At 41.8% G+C, this 17,362-nt stretch overlaps 1 protein-coding gene across 1 annotated transcript; it reads right to left on the bottom strand.

Moving 5' to 3' along the window:
- Positions 1 to 305: 305 nt before the first annotated feature.
- Positions 306 to 15,651, bottom strand: PLEK (pleckstrin). Its single transcript, XM_042876887.1, has 9 exons — positions 15,540 to 15,651; positions 11,716 to 11,871; positions 8,183 to 8,364; positions 7,262 to 7,353; positions 6,290 to 6,474; positions 4,788 to 4,892; positions 3,618 to 3,701; positions 2,314 to 2,383; positions 306 to 1,642 (listed from the first exon to the last, which is right to left on the bottom strand). The coding sequence occupies exons 1-9, from the start codon at positions 15,585 to 15,587 to the stop codon at positions 1,503 to 1,505; spliced, it is 1,062 nt and encodes a 353-aa protein (XP_042732821.1). The 5' UTR covers positions 15,588 to 15,651; the 3' UTR covers positions 306 to 1,502.
- Positions 15,652 to 17,362: the final 1,711 nt, after the last annotated feature.

The raw sequence follows: 17,362 nt of genomic DNA, 5'->3' as shown, positions 1-17,362 counted from the left end.
ATGCAGTGGATCACCAAAGTTTTGTTTTCATGTTAAATCTCCCACCATGCCCTGGGAGATTATCATCACCAAGATGGTCCAACAGACCAAGGCACAGTCCAGTTACTGCAGAAGCTGCTTGTGCTACTGCTTTACCAAAACAACAACAGCTTTTGTGATAATACAGCTTCCATGAACCCGATGAAGTTTCTTCCTGAACATCAATCTGGTTACCCTAAGCTGAACTAGCAGCTTCTCCTGGCTCTGTTTGCATGGCATATGTGTGAACAGGGTAAATACACATATAATGAAAACAGAACTAAAGATAAGCTTTAGAACCATATTTATTTCTTAGTTTCAAGAAACCTGAATAAGAGTTCTTAAGGATAAGAAATCTAATTTATCTTTTTAAGTTTCTTTTTAAGTTCTTTTTTTTAAGAAAAGGCTACGTGCAGAATGTCACATGTTGACCTCCAGTTACAGTTTGAAGACTTGAAGGTTGGAGGCATAAGTATGACAAAAAAACAAAGATTGATCAGGCAACTTGACATCATCAAACAACACTTATTGCAGAACTAATAAGGCTCCTCTAATATGACTTAAAGCACAGAGCCAAGCATTGGGTACATTTCTGTAGGTTAAGACAGACCCTAATCAACAACACCTCAGCTGGGAATTCAAGTATCAACATATGGATCCTTTTCCTCTTCCTGAAAGATTCTTAATTCAAATACAGGTCAAATCAGCAGTGCACAACACTCCACCAGCTGCACTGGCATCTAAATGAAGCAAAACAATGATTCTGGAGCAGATTCTTTTGGAGAAATATAGTGAAGGTCAAAATGAAGTTGGTACAGAAAAACTGAGATTGCTTCGGAAGAATCACAGGCAAAGAATTTTACTGCATGGATACTCATACAGCTGTCATTGATTTGTACATTTGCACACTATGCTTTCTGCATAGTGCTACCACAGTTGTCTGTACTCTTCCTTTCCTTGACACTGAAGGATTATAAAGGTGTGGATCACATTAGCTCTTAGCTCTATTGCATTACTTGGATAGCTGAACACGGCAGCAGAAAGATGGGCTAGTAAAGAAGAAAGGGTGAAGTTTGTCTTGGGAATCCCTTGAGTTATTAGAAGGTACTCAAACAGTAAAGGCTGAGTCATACTGACTTTTCCTTGTGTACAGACAGCAACAAGATCCTGTCCGCTCTTAATGGTGAAATCCTCGCTATCAGCAGTGGCAGCAGGGAAAGGCATAAGGTATAACCTTCCCAAGGCATACTGAGTACTACAAGAAGCACACACTAACGTAACATTCTATGCTATAATTTAGTAAGATACTTTCCACTTGGGTTGTGGTTGTGCCCACTACAGAACTGAAACTTATTCCCCCCTCCCAACCCACAAGCCTTAGGAGGCTTTTCTGGTTGACATGACTTTATCTCAGTGAAAAGCTAAAATTCCTGTTTTGTTTTGAGCAATCAGTTTCAGTTGTCCTTCTTGCTGGTGGATCACCTTCATTTCCCAGTCCTAGCAACTGTCTGAATTGCTTTGATCCACTCTGTACGCTCTGCAGATGAAGCTGCTTGCAAGTAATAGTGGACTTCACTTGCTGTGATTATTTCAAACAGGTTGTTTTCAACGTCATGCTTCTTGGCTACAGGAAAGAAATAAGGAAGTCAGCTATGAGTGATCAAAGTCTTGCATTTAAAATGTTTCTTCCTTTACATTCTGTGAAGGGATTTGCCTCCTTTCTATAGCTGTGCCTGGCCATACCTTTGTAAGCACTTTGCAAAATTAGGCCCATGAAATCTGTCATTGTTTTGGAGTAAAAAAATATGAATTCTGCACATTTCACCACTGCTTCGATGGAGAAGAGAATGCATAGAGTGAATGTTTCTTGTTCCTGCAGCAATGCTAACCATTGCTCTTCCCACAGCTTCTAGTTTTGGGAAGAAGAATGTGTAGAGCAGCAAATTCATTGGCACTGCCATTTGTAACTTAAAGTTACCATCCAAAAAACAAACTAAAAAGAGAACTCAGCTTATTTCTGTGGCCAGTTATCTTAACATAGGGATGCCAGGTCATCATTTGACTAGTCTAAACAGCTGACAAAGCACAAGATACCCTGTTGCTACCTTTAGTTACTAGAGGAAGGTACTGTGATAAAGATAACCGAGTAATTAGAATTATTAGTAATTAGAACAATTACTGAATTGGTGCAAATTGTTTTTGAGTTAAAAAAAAATAAAATCACTTGTGATTTTTTGGCAGATTGAAAGAATGCACCAAAAACCCTATAACAGCTCTTCCACTATGGTTCCTTACAGTCTGGCATATCTTCCACTGCAGTCACCACGCAGCCCCTCAAGTGGATTGCTCCTAGTGGATCTTCTCCCTGAGACAGATACAAAGTCAGCATAAAATACAACACTCCTGAAACTGTTCACATCTCAGTAACTGACTACAACTCCACAGTGGAAACAAAAACATCTGGTGACTAAGCGTGTCACCTTAGAAAACCAGGGATCCTCAGCCAGTGTAATATGGAGGGTAAGGGCGTTCACAAATCTGTAAATAAATAAGAAGCCTTTTGGAATTTGGAATTCAGGATCTGCAGAGTATTTTGCATGTCCTGAGTAATGGCATGGAAAGAATACAAACCACCTTGTGCCAACTACAGGCTTTCCTTTTCATGGTGAAAAGAAGGTTAATTAGAAAGAAGAGCAGATCTTAGAAAGTTTTTGTTTGCTTAATTAGAGAAAAAAAAACCCCAAAAAAACAAAAACAGCAGGAGCTGTTATAACTTTGACTATTTTTCCTTCTTTCATGCTTCTAGACTGTGATAGGCAAAGAATGCACGGAGAAGCACTTCTATTAGCATAAGCCTGAAACATGCATTTCCTGAGAGCTGACACTTCAGTATTTTGGGAGGAAAAGCCAAGAGTGGGGAAAACACACCAGAAATGGAGGTCAAACTCTTCAGTGTTGAGTCTCCATTGTGTCTAGGCTGCTTCTGCCAAGCAGGACAGGCACAGAACCTGTAACCCACAACAACAGCACTGCTCCTGCAGCTGTCTGACAAACACACATAATGGGCTGAACCCATATGGACGCCTGCTTTTGAGGTAGGTTTTTTCTGCAGTGATGCTCCTTCCTTTCTCAGAACAGTATTTGGCCTATTACAATTACATGTGAAATAAAGTGCCATGTCTCAGTCTGACATGGAAAATTATGAACTGCAAAGTGACTGTATTGCCTTAATTTGCTCTTTTCAACTTGTTCACTTCCAATTGACCACAGAGACAAGGTGAGAGCACAGTTCAGTGCTGACTGCTCCCAGGTCTGGATGTCACTTGCCACCCTGACATGCCAGCCCCCAAAACCATCATTACCTCTTACTCTTCCAGAGTGACCAGGCAGTGTGAACATAAATTGCCCCATTGCCCTGCCTGGCTTTTTTTAATCACACATTCCTAAGCAAATACTTCACTCATATTTCTAGAGGAGGGCAGCCTGAAAATCAAACAAACGAAAAACTAACCGAACTTCAGCAACAACAACAAAAATACAACCCCAAAGCAAAACTGCCAAACAGAAAAATAATTCAAAGTTGACCAAATGTGTCTTACTCCGGCAGGATCATAGTAGTGAAGATATGCAGGGTCCTCTCTTAAAACAAACTTTCTCACTTTCCAGTTTTTCCTCCGATGCCCCTAGAAAAATTCAAAAACACAAATGTCATGAACTGCCCTCCCTGCAAATGCTTATGGCCAACGGTGCAGTTATAATTGCACATATATATAATCATTGCTATTAGCAGCCAAGCTCAGATCCTAACATTTCCCCACAGCATCCCTGGCTGGATGGCTGAGGAAGCTTTCATGCCAATTCACAGCAATGCCATTCTGAGATACTCAGCCCTCCTAGGGCTCCAGGCACTGCACCCGACTTCTAGGGGCTGCCCTCAGAGCATAATATCAGCATGTGGATGTAGCTCCAAACACCGCAGGCATCCAAATATTAATAAAAGTTGCCCCAGCCTTTAGTCCATCACCTCTAATCAATCAGTATTGTTTAAGTGCATTCAGGCTCCGGGAGATCTCATCCTAAAGCTCAGTTTGGCCCAGTTGGTCACCTCATGGACTCCTACTGGTCACAAGGACCCTAGGCATGCATGGACTACATCCAGCTCATCTGGTTCTGCCCTTTGTTCTTCCTGGAAGATGGGAAATTTCCCTTCCTGACCTTCCCAGCCTGAACACGATGAGTCACCAGAAAAGCTGCAGGGAAGACAGACTGGGTGACATCCCAGGGCATCAGATCTGGAAGCATTTCAGGAAGCTGAAACACTGACTCATTTTACAGCACTCACAATGTAACTGCAGTAACACCATTACACAGCAGGACTACATTTTCCCCCATCCATCACTCCAGTCTTGAAAACAGACATAATCAGCAGAAGCAATGGTGCCTACAGTGAGCCACAGTTCACTGAGGGTGACCAAATCCAGATTAATTGGTAAAGAACATCATGAATCATTTCCTCTCAGCATTTCAAAATATTAGTTTCTCAACTAACTATTGCTGCTTGCAATAGTTCCTACTAACCAGGCTGAGGTGAATGTGACAGGGTTAAGTGTTAGCAGAAAGACTCATACCTAATTTCTTCTGTTGCTTTTGAGTAACTTGGTTGAACAAGAGAAATACAAGGCTTATTTTTCTCTTCTTTAAAGCTTTTAAGAGGAAAAGAGTAATCCTGTATCCTAGGCTAGAAAGGGTAGAAGGTGCATGGTACCAACCTGTTTTAGCAAACATCCTTGTTTGACAATCATGCCTCTGAATTCTTCTTTCAGGACCACATCATCATCACTAGAATTTCCCTCACAGAAAAATCCACTGTCAGGCTGCATGATCACAAGAGAACATGAAGTAGTTACACAAATGGTACATGTTTATACATGATGTATGAGTGTGGCTTCTTTGCCTTCCTTCCACTCTGTTTCTGATACCTAAAAAAACCAACTCCTTTACTGAAAAACACTCCAGTAAAGTTGAGGACCTCTCCATGTCACACTGGAAGCATTTCAGATTGAGGACTATGAGAACAGGTCTTTAGGCTTCTGAAGAGACCTGGAGCACCTCCACACATCACAGTTTACATGAAGCAAAGCTGGCACAGCCAATACATTTTGGGCTGCCCATTCCCAACCCAATGTACCTCTCCTCTTCCTACATCGAGCACAGCATCTAATATTTGTTTCCATCCAGGCTGTCTATCATCTCAGATAATTTGTGATGCTGCTTAGTGAAACTATGTAGTTCAAATGGTATAAATGAAGGTAACCATTTGTACTGCATATAGTAGTCTTTTGTACTTCCAGTTCACGTGAAAACAAGCCAGGTGCTGACCTGGAGTTTCCTCCCCCAGATCACTGAAGCAAACTAAAAGCAAGTTGAAAGCAAGCAGAGTGCACAATGGCTATCAGAAGTGTCATGGGTAGCCAGGAACCATAATGGCTACATGGTTCCTTCACCAGCACTGCCAGTGCTTCTGTTTCTGCCCAGGTACCATAGAGATACTCTAGGAAAACAAAGCAAGCAATGGGAAATTCATTTCAGTGAAGTAGGGTGATTCTATGCAGTAAGTATAAACAGAACTGTAAAACTGAAGCAATTTTACACGACAGTAAGAAAACTTTTTGCAAGCATAAGTTCATAAGGCAAGCATTTTTAAAAGCAGTATTTGGCTGTGATTGCAGTATTGCAAATTCTTCATATTCTGTGGACTGATTTGAAGAAATAAACTGAAAAGATTAGGTAAGCTACCCAGGACAGGGGTTACAAGGTAGATATTGAAAACTTTTGCTTCTTGGCTCATAGGCAAGCTCTGCTTGCATGCGTGTGAACTGAGTCACATCTGATGGCTCTGAGCACAAAAACGTGTTTCCAGCTTGAGCTGCTCTAAGAAGCCTCATGATGATGAATTACTCCCTTCCCTTCCACTGAATCATCATCATCGGGGAGCTGGTGGCCAAGTCTTGGTTACTGCTGAAATTAATGGGAACAAAGTCTAAACTAAAAAGAGCCCAGTTTGATCTCTGTACTCAGCTCACACAGAGCGACAGAAGAACTGACCTTACAAATGTTGAGTCAGTTTATTCTGAGCATCACACAGAGAAAGATATTTAACATGGAATTCTCAATTTCTGACAACCTTTCCACCAGGACTTAAAAAACAAGGCTCAAGCCTGAGAAGAGTATCTGCAAACCAGAAACAAAGGAAAACCAGTACAGCACTCACAAAGTAGTAATAGGCATCACTAAGATCCAGGAAAGGGGTATCTGACAGTCCCTCAGCTGCAGCCTTGGATGTATCTCCTGCAGGCTGTAGGTAGCCTTCATTCAAGAGAGAGGAGGCAAGCATGAGGCCTTCTTTGCGATTTCGGATGGAGTTGCTAGACACCAGCCAGTCAATCACAGCAGTGCCTGGTTACAAAGGAATTAACAATATGAATATCAGCCACAGACCAAGACAAACACACAGAAACCTTATATAAAAACAACAACAACAAGAAATAAACACCACAACAGGCAACAAATCTATCTAAACACAAATCTCCTGAAAGATGTTCTCAGTGACAATGCAGAGAATTAATCTGCAAATGTGCCTGTGTCATTCAGTGAGGTACAGCTAATCCAACTGATGTCCTGGGCCAATACAATTCCTGTACACTGTATTTCCAGGAGAAAAGAGCTTGGAAAAGATGCAGGGCTGAGCAGGGAAGCTTCAGCAGGAGGGACTGGAAAATCCAAGCCTGGAGGAGACAGTCTTTCAAGCTGCAATGTTACTGATGCAGTGTTGTAGAAAGAGGTTGACATTCAAGCTTAGCACCCACAGATTTGACTTGGAGCAGGACAGGAATTAAAACATGACACAGTTTGATGTAGAAAAATTCAGTGAGAAACAGTTCTTCTGGAATTGTTTCACACAACTTTCTAGAAAGATCTATTTCAATCTTGCTGGTACTCATTTGATTTTCTCTCCTCCACTATGACTGTATCTGAACCCTCCCAAGCTTCATCCTTTGAGCATGTCCCACAATGGTCAGCATGACCTCTGCCAGGCTTCCCTCTCAAACTTTCTTCACAAACTGTACTTTAAATGGCTTAGAGCTGTTTTAGTCTATCTTTAGACTCTTAGCCCTGTGCTCTTTTTATTGAATGAAGGGAAAAAAAAAAAAACCAAAAAAACAACAGGACAAGATCTCCTTACCTGTAAAGCAGTGATTGAACACTTTTTTATCTTTTTCCAGCTTCAATTCCTTTATTCCCTTTTCAGGATCTTTCATTGAGAGGTACAAAGCACTGTGCATAAAACAAACAAACAACAAAAACTGTTAGCATGTAAAAAGTTATATCCAGCTGTTATAGAAACATTCTTTCACAGGATCTTCATATTTTGCTAGCATAGTGCTCTCTGCAGTGCTACAGCATGGCTTGGTGTTTTTCTCCTGAAAAGCTTTCTGTGCAAGACATGGAAGCTTCACCATTGCCATCAGAAATATAGGCACGGTGCAGAAAGGGCTCATCATTAATTGGCCCCATTTTGAGACTGTCCAAGCTTGTGATGACTGTAGTGTGAACAAAGGAATCCCTACTGTGGAGGCCATTTGAGCAGAAAGCCTGTGACTGGGACATCCCTTAAGCACATATGCTCTCAGAGGGCCCAAGTAACCTCAGTGACCCCTGATCTGACTTCCTCCTTCCCATCTGCTTTTCACTTGCTCAAAACTAATTCCCTGAGGTTCTGAAATGACAAGGACAAACACTGAGTGTCACAGGCTAAATTCTTTGGACAGTAAATTCTGTCCTCTGTGAAAATGCTTCTCCTAAAAGAATCACATGTAGTGCTGCAGTGTACACAGAAGCCTGCTCATAAGCAAAATCCTTTGACAAATTAGCTTGTTTTTATAAAAGATGATGCTTTAAAAAAAAAAAAAAAAAATGTCTTCCCAGTTCTCACCACAAGTTATTTTTTGCCATGCTGAAACTGTCAGTGATGCAGAAAGGACTCCAAGGGAAACTGGATTGGTAGCATGGACAGACATGCTAATAGCTCTTCCATGCTGAGGTTACATCTCTGCCACTGCCTGCAGAGGGAAGTAAACAGACTAGCAGAGCTATAAGAACATACCTCAAGTTGATTGTTTCAGGAAGTCTGATGGATTTTCTTGTGGATTTTCTGGCAAATCTTTGACCTCCATCTATGCACTGAATTGCCTTTTTGACATCCCGTACCCAAGCATCTCTCTCTTCCAGGTAGGAGGCTTGAAAAAAGTGGTCTTGTTGCTTGGCTGCAGTGAGTTTGAAGACAAACTAGAAGGATAAATAATGTTTTCTTCAAGTTACTTTAGTGTAGCTGGTGCCACCATGGCATACAGTCTATCTAAGGGGCTTTGGAGAGTGCCTTAGAGCCACAGTCAAATAATTCTAAAGAAAAGCATGGACAGGCAGTACAGATAATGGACTTCTGTTACTTTCCAGCTAGAGCTAACATCAGCAAAAATGAGTGGCACCCATATAGCTGATGATTTTAACATTTGCTGGCAAGTCCAACATAGCTGAAAGACTGAAGTACCCATCCCCTGCAAAATCACATGGGTGTAAACCTGTCTCACTATTTAGAGATGTGGTCAGTCTGGAGGAGAGGCAATAATGAAAAAACAAACCACACCATATGCTTAGAGAGAAGAAAACTGTCACAGAGAGTAGCTGCACTTGTTTACAGTCTAGCACACTTCTAAGGCTTTGGCAGGGAAATGATAAATCCAACTCTGAGATACACATCATGATCTAATATACATTGACCCCAATGGAAAACTTGTACTCCCACAAAATCAGAACAGATCTTTTAAAGGCAGGAGGACTAGGCAGAGAAAAAAAAACAAAAACAAAAAAACACCAACTTGGAAAAAAAAAAGCCCTCTAAATTCAGACTGTTTGATCTTTATTTCATCCAGTGACCTTTTGGATGGAAAATCTAGGTCAAATTACTCAGACAAGAGGGCTTCCATTTCCTCTAAAATACAACTCCCCATAAGAGGAACTGCTACGTTTTCCATAGTTGTACAAGAATAAAAAGGCTCAGTAGGCATCAACTGGAAATGTCAAGCTAATAATGGAGCAAACAGCATGGGTCCATAGGGACAAGTAGAGACTATCATCAGAGGGCACAGAACAGTGGATCTACAGCAATGAAATCAAGACTGAATCATCAGCTGTCTCCAATCCTAGAAGTGAACAAACTCTTTTCTGGAGATGTGTATCTATTTGTGCTTTTGAGAAAATTAGAGCGTTAGCTTGAACTAAACACCAACATTTTAGATAAATGAATCCCACTATAAGGAGCCATACATGATAATGCCATCCAGAGGAAGAGAGAGGAAGAAGGAATATAGCAGAATTAACATCACGTTGAGCAATGATAAAGATTCATGTCAAGACCAATAAACAATGGTGAGTACATTTTGCAATTAAAATCATTAAATATGCAGTCACAGCCTCTTGGGAACAAGCTTTATCTGTTTAAGAAATCCAAGATTACTTCCTTTCCCCTCAGCATCTGCTTTTTGCAACTGATTTACCTGTGTGCTGTAACATGCACCCTTGAGGTTTCAGACTGTATCACTGCATTGAGGCCTACCTGACTCAAACAGCTGAAATCTGACCAGATGAACATGGAAGTCTGCTCACAGCTTAATATTCCCTGCCCCAGTGTGAATTCAAATAATACTAGACTTAAAACAGACCTAATTAGAATTATCCCACTTCTTACCCTACAGAAATCTTGACCTAAAACTATACTTCCATTTTTAGTGCTACAAATGCACTCAAGTCACTATAAACCAGAATTATTCCCATAAGCAGCACAACTGTATGTTTTAGCATGCAATTAACTAGAATGCACAATGCAATACAGAGGCTTTGAATTCAGCTGCATAATAAAGATGTAAAATATAAAAAAATAAAGTTCCTGTATTTTCAAGGAATATATGCAGTAATTTAATCATGTTGGACAGTAAGAACAATCCCAATAACACCACTGCTTGTAGGAATGAGTATGCTGCAGTTTTGACTGTTTGAGAAGTGCAAATTTGCACTTCTTCAGGGCTGCTGCTCTATGGACTTGCAGAGGGATCTCACTGACCTAACAAAGCTGCTCCAACACCTAATGAAGTCATTGGGACCACTTCCACTGACTTCAACAAACTGCATCAGATTTTACTTCTGAAAAGGCACGTGCCTTGTCTTCCTGATCTGACACTGAATATTTTGTACCCCTCTGCCTATTTTGGGAGTGCACATGCAACCCCTACAGAACAGCAGTGATTTTATCAGGACATCAAACACAAAAAAACCTGTCCAGAAAAAAATGCTTTATAAGGAAAAAATGAATGTCTAGTACTGTACTGTAGGATCTGATACTCCAGAACAGCATCCTCCTCCCACATATAGAGTAAGGAAAGCTGTACAGAGGGTCGTTAATTAGATAGTGCTGAGACACAGTTTTAAACTGACAGAATTAGAACCAGATGCATACAGATATACTGTCTTCCTTCATTTGATTATTTAATTTTCTTCCCCCATGCTCAAGTCCCTGAATGTAATTACACTTCACCTTTATTGTTTAGGGTTTGCAAAAGAGGTGAAGTCAAGTGCAGTAAAGCAGAGCTCTGGCTTGCACGTATGCTCGCTGAAACAGAAGGTCAGATCCAAAGTTGCAGGGGTTACCAGTAAAGCTTGCCCAGTCTTGCCAGGGGCTGAGTAGGGCAGAAGCTGTCAGCAAGAAGGAGTAGATGGCTTTGGTCTCAAATGTTTCTGAATCAACTGAATGCTCTCCCTTGCCAGCTCAGGTATTGCTGTATCTATGATGACCATCGGATAAGGATGCACGATCATAAAATCCTCCTTCCAGACACAACAGTACAGTCTCCTCCTGGACTAAATGCTTTCTACTAAAGTCTTTCAAACAAGACTTTGAATTTACCAATATCATGATACGTGCATCTCTTTGGGAATTTGGACCTTACCTTGCTTACTGTGTTTGCCCACAGAGAGCCCAAATGCATAGCATCATTTCAACTAATTTCTCCAAATCAGTTTTGGTTTTTCACTCTGAGTAAACACGTAGCTCTTAGTCATAGGTAAAAGCTCTACATATAACCACACAACATGCAAATAAAACAGATTATATGAGTATGAACTACCTGACCTCATGTACTTACTGAATGGTAACGAAACAGTTTGGAATCATAGCTTTTTTAGGGCATTTGTATCACAGCATTTATCTCCCTCCCACCCAAGCAAACTAGTCAGTGCTCTTTGGCAATAACTATGTTTTTCCAGGGCTCATGAGACAGTTTACCACAGTTTTATTTTGTGGCTATTGGTACCGTGAAAATACAATTTAGATCCATTATGACAGAGTCAGAAATCCAAACAACTGCTTTCTGAGCTGCTTCTCTTGAAATATCCTGAGCTGTTCCTCAAGCAGTCACACCTTTCAAACACTACAAAAGTCCAAGCCTGCTTGTGACCTTCTAAGACAAATGAGAGTGATCACCAGGATATGAATAAGGAATCTAACTACCAGCCTTGTGCCCTTTCAGGGCCTTCAGCAGTTTAAGTATACTGTCAATCATAGTTATCAGAAAAAGAAGTACTTACCATTCTTTTGCCAAAGTCTTGGCATGGGCTGTTGATGGTGCTTCCTTTTAGTGGGATCATCCCTTTGGGGCTGTTGTCAGACTTCCGCTTGTAGAATTCAATTCCATCTTCTAAGAGCACAACCCACATTGGCTTCCAGGTATTAAACATGCTACCCTACATTGAGAAATCAATGGATATCATGTGAACAGTGAAGACATGATCTTCCACAGAACATCTGACTCTAAACTAATTATCATGTCTCAAGGGGAACACTAAACCATAACTGCATCCATCTTACTATGCAGTTCAAACACACTGTTGTTATTCTTCTGACCACCATTTACTTCCTCTTCCAGTGGCCCCACCTGTAAGTTTTTCCAATATTTTCCCTGTAGGCATTTCTTTTCAGCTTGTCCCAGCCACTTTGATTCAAGATGACGGCCAGCAGGGTGAGGGAGGTGATCCTGCCCCTCTGCTCTGCACTGTGAGACCTCACCTGGAGCACTGCATCCAGACGTGGAGTGCTCAGTACGGGAGAGACATGGAGCTGTTGGAGAGTGTGCAGAGGAGGGCTGCAAAAATGAGCCCAGGGATGGAACACCTCCCTGTGAGGACAGGCTGAGAGCTGGGCTGTGCAGCCTGCAGAAGGGAAGGATCCAGAAGACCTGAGAGCAGCCTTTCAGTACCTGATGGGGGGCTGTAAGAAAGAAGGGGACAGACTCTAGCAGGGTCTGTTGTGGTAGGGCAGAGGGAAATAATTTCAAACTAGGAGAGTGGAGATTTAGATGGGACATAAGGAAGAAGTTTTTGTTTGTTTTTTTTTACACTAAAAGTGGTAAGGCAGTGGAAGAAGTTGCCCAGAGGTGTGGTTGATGCCCCAACCCCAGAGACTTTCAAGGCAAGGCTGAGCCAGGCCCTGGGCAATCTGTAGAGGTCTCTGTTCATTGCAGGGCTGTTCAACTAGGTGAACTTTAGTGGTCCCTTCCAATTCAAGTGATACTATGATTCTAAGTTTGCAGAGGATTTCTTGACTTCAGCAAATAGCAATGAGTAGTTTAAGGTTCTTAGGGTGCAGATCCCTAACCGCTGTGGTGAGAATTCGAGGTGCTTCATTTCATCTCTTGAAGTTTTTACTTGCTGTTTCTGAATCACAGTTTTTAGACAAGTGAAATATAGAGAAAACCAGGGCCAGAACCTACATATAGTGAAATAAACGGCCAAAGTCTCAGGGACTCAAAGAGGAACTATCTGTTTCTCTGTGCTCAGTTAGCATGATTAAGCTCTAGAATTAAGAACCTGGTGCTCTAGCTGGCTCAGCCTGCCTGCAGACAGCTTTAAGAACAGTCACAATCCCAGACACAGAAGTGACTGCTCATCCAAATGAACATTTAGATATGCTGAATATCAACAGCTTCTCTGAAGAATTACTGAAGAGCACCAAGACATACATGGGTCCAGAATTCTTCAAAAATATTAGTTGTCCTTAGTCTTTCCAGCACAAAGAGAGACCCCAGTTTATCCCCCCCCCCCCCCCATGGTTACCGGACAGTCTTAAAGCTGCAGATAGAAGCAAGGCAGACACCATCACACCGTGCAAAGTGCCTTGTTTTGATCTTCAGACATGAGAGAGGGACTGCACTAGCTGCATTTGCATTTCCACACATGTGAATGGGACAGAAAAACCATCTTCCTTTTTTCCCCACCCCACTACTCCCCAAATATAGCCTTTCTCCATCACATCCTTTTTCCTACTTTGCCTTCTATGCCTTTCACACTCCGAATCAGATCTTACATTCAACTACAGGGTGAATAGGGGAAACTGTCAGCAGAGATGTTAGTAAGAATGGAACCTGCTCCCAGCCTCTGCAGCCCTCACTGGAGGCAGAAGGATCCCCACAAGCAAATGCTTCTTTCCAAAGAAAAAATCACTATGCCGGGGGCTGTCTAGAAACCCAGCTGAACAGGCAGTTACAAAGAAGAGCCAGTCTTGGATATGGATTGCACACAGGGATTGAATGCTGTTTCCTCTAGTTTGATTTTTTGCTCATTTAAGCTGCATGAATTTACCATTTCTGGAGAACGTGACCCATAGGTTGAACTTCTGCTAAGGAATCAAGTAAGATGGTGAGCCAAGACTTGAGCCACCACACAATCCTTTTATTTATCCTTTATTAATAATTAATATCCTTTATTAATCCTTTATACAACTTAAAAAAAATAATGAATTCCTGCAGCACTACACGAGCCGCTTTCCATGCTTGCTCAGAAGATTACACAAAGTCACCACAAATACACGTAGCAGCTTAGGACAACCTAAAACCAACACTGAATGCATATGTAATAGAAGTCATGCTGTACCAGCTAAAACACTGATCCTCAAGCATGTTCCCATGATGTAAATTAGACAAGAAGAGAGCCAGTGAAAAAACAGCCTTCACCCTTGGCAAAGACAACTGTGGCTGTGTGAGTGACTTGTCTGGGAGGTGTGTTCCATAGCTTCACTTTAGAAGCATAACAAAAAAGAGGAGAGTACTTCAGTAGCAGGTAAGATTGATTAGGACCTTGCCCATCCTGGCTGGAAGCTTTGCTTACAGAATCCACTGCAGTCTTACTGATAGATCAAACAGCTGCTACCAGTCCGGTCTGCATCTTCTCCTTTTGCCCTCCAGCCCCCATTTGGCACACTGCTGCTCTTCACCATCAACACAAACTCACTTCAGCAAGGACAGAACCACCTTACAGAAAAGGGGCACAATTTCCACTTCTCTATTACTACTGAAACAGCACATGCAGCAGCAATTTTCCATTAGCAGTACCCAAACAGAGAGACTTCTTGGGGACCCAGCACCCACAGGAATGGCAGGAACTCACACCGGATGCCTGCACACATCTTTTCCCTGGCATGCCCCAGCCAGACACAGTGCTTGTGTCCAAGTTTCTAGCCATTTCCTTGCCATGGAAAAATATAGATTGTGAGCCACCTGCTCTAAGTATTGGGCCACCAGAACTAGAGAGAACTGCAATCTGCCGTGAATGAATTTGGTCATCTCTTTCCTCATGACAGCATCAGTTCAACTTTGAGATTACTGTATAAACTCGCCTACTTCCAGTGCCAGTGGAAATAAGACTGAGGAGTGGCCTCTATGCAACAGTGGCAGCAGATTAGAGCTCTCCAGCCAGCAGCTCTAAGGAGCTGAATTCTGGTTTTGATGAGCAGAGACCCCACAGCAGAGCTCCTCCCTTGCTCCAGAACTGACTTGGTTTAAACTGCTGGACACCAGACTGATCTCACTAAGGATTTCAATAAAAGTTGTAACCTACTCCTTGTCCATGGTCCCACAAGCTCTCCCTACTTTAGGGATAGCAACGTGCTTCTCTGATATTTTACTCTCTGATAAAGCACAGTAGAACAGGCTCTGGTCATTTTGAGCTGTTACCTATTTTACCAAGCTTCCAACTGAGGCATTTATGTTTCTTAGTAATAAAAAAAAAAAAAAAAAAAAAAATTATATATATATATATATATATATATATATATATTTATATTTGACCCAGAAGTACTGTAGGATAAACACAGAAATGCCTCATCACATAGTACTGTAACAAGATACGACTGCTAGCAGTACTTCTGTAATCAATAGATCACTGCTGTAATCACATTGTTTTACTACTCAAGAATTGCTTTCATTATTCACCTTCCTTTTTAGGAAGAAGAAAAAAAAAAAAAAAAAAAAAAAAAGCTTTTTAATTTTAAATAACTGAAAGCAAAGCATATTTCCCTACACTTCCCCATCCTGCTCAGTCAGCTCTCTCCTCCACCCTGTCCAAGGCTGCCTGCTTACCTTCTTAACCAAGTAGCCCTCCCTTATGCGCATCGGCTCTCGCTCCATGTTGCAGGCAGTCCTGCCCTCAGGTCTATCAGAGCCAGCAGTTAAGCTGCTCTGGTAACAAACTCTGTGGGGTGGGGTTTTTGGTGTTGGTTTTGTTTTTTTTTTAAACAGTACAGCTGTGTCACTTTCACAAGTTCCTCTGCCTGCTAATCACGTGAAAAAAAGCCCATTTCCTCTTACAGAGTGAGAGATAGGGAAACATAGAAGCATGAGGTATTTATAGGTTGCCTCTGACAGAACAGGCGACAGCACAACAAAATGCTCAGCTCTATCAAGCACTGCCAGCCTTGATGGCAGAGTCCTGGGAAATTAAATAAGCACTTTAATGCCTAATCCCAATAAAGTCCACAAATACATGAACTCTGGCAAAACAATGGAGGGTGGTGTGTCACATGGCTTTGTGCTTACCAAAAGGATCTCTAAGTTTCTAACTCACTAGCTCTGTGACTTCACCCCACCTTTGAAGCCTTGTTCCTGAGGCACCAGCAGGTAGGGCTTGGCAGTAAGCAGAAAGCCTTTGCTTGCTTGATGATGCTGCGCCCTCTGCTGATACAAGAAATCTGGGTTTTAATAACTGCGACTTCCCAAACTGGTTAGATGTCAAAATATCACTTCCTACATGCATCTTTTACTTGTTACACAGCCCATTTGGTAATGTTTGTTCAAAAATAAGATAAAAACATTTTCCAACATTGGGTATTATTGCAGTCACACTCCCTCTTTCCCATACAGGAGGAAGGATGGTGTTACACAGGAGGCAATGAAGAGGCTGCTGCACTGCCAAGAGCAATTCTGTCCTGAACAAGATTCCAAATCGTGTTCACAGCTAAGCCCACTTAGGCTGTGGCTGAACCCAGGGTTAACCTCAGCCACTTGCAAAGGTCTTTTGACCTGACAGGCACAAGGCCTGGAGCTTCCTCCAAATAGCACCATCATTATTACAATATAAAGAGGTCTTCTGCTGGCTGGGATGCTCCTCTGAGCTCCAGGATCAAGTCAGCAATCCCATTAGCTCTTTATGAAGTTGCTGCAGTGTTCCTACCAGACAAGGTCCACAGCCAAATGACCTGCTGTAAGCTCACTCAAACCATTTTTATCTACCCGCTGTTTGTGTGATTGCTCCATCCCCATTATGATGTTTGGCATACTTCAGGGCATTCTCCTGTGTAGTGTTTCTGTGCTAAGTGATTCCTTTTGCTTTAAGAAGGGGAATAATTTCCTTCCATTTTGCTGTTTCCATCTTTTTGAAAGGTGCACTTTTTTCCTCCTTGAATGGATAACTGACAGTACAAGTCATTAACAATGACAACTCAAATATCTCTCATTGCATCCCTGGAAGCCTTTTTTATTTTATTTTATTTTTTTAACTGAAGGCCTCAAGGACATAAAACTATAGAGCCTGAGGATGAACATGAAAGACCAAGAAGCGGCTCACAGCTCCTACTTCTTTCTCTTCCTCAGCTGAGAAAAAGAAAGCTGGAAGTGCTTATAGGAACAAAGACAGAGGAACCTGTCAGCATCTTTCTCTCTGCAGGCACAGATTTTCCCCTTGGCAGCCCTGCTTACCAGCTGCTCCTGGATCAGTGTTTATGCTGAGTCAGGAATAGCATCCTCCATGATAAACTATGATAGAAAGTGTCCAGGGACTGTTCTTGGAACAAGAACTGTCTGTATGACCTTATATTAACAAACGGCTTACTGTGAATAGAAAAGGGTGCTGACACCATCATTAAAGAAAGGAAGCTCAATTTCTCATTTACCTCTGAGAAGAGCCC

This window comes from Lagopus leucura, unplaced genomic scaffold (genome assembly GCF_019238085.1).
Source record: "Lagopus leucura isolate 7727_CA_CO unplaced genomic scaffold, USGS_WTPT01 Super-Scaffold_73, whole genome shotgun sequence".
In the NCBI taxonomy this organism is placed as follows: Eukaryota; Metazoa; Chordata; class Aves; order Galliformes; family Phasianidae; genus Lagopus; species Lagopus leucura.
Note: the sequence above shows the minus strand (reverse complement) of the source record. Positions and strands in the feature narration are given on the sequence as shown.

Bases quoted from the DNA above. Each gene is read 5' to 3' on its own strand.
- PLEK (XM_042876887.1), bottom strand. From the start codon at position 15,587: ATGGAGCGAGAGCCGATGCGCATAAGGGAGGGCTACTTGGTTAAGAAG. The intron at 7,354-8,182 runs GTATGTTCTTAT...TTTTATGCACAG, and splicing joins CCTGAAACAATCAACTTGAG to TGCTTTGTACCTCTCAATGA. The intron at 2,384-3,617 runs GTAAGACACATT...TATCTGTCTCAG, and splicing joins ACTACTATGATCCTGCCGGA to GGAGAAGATCCACTAGGAGC.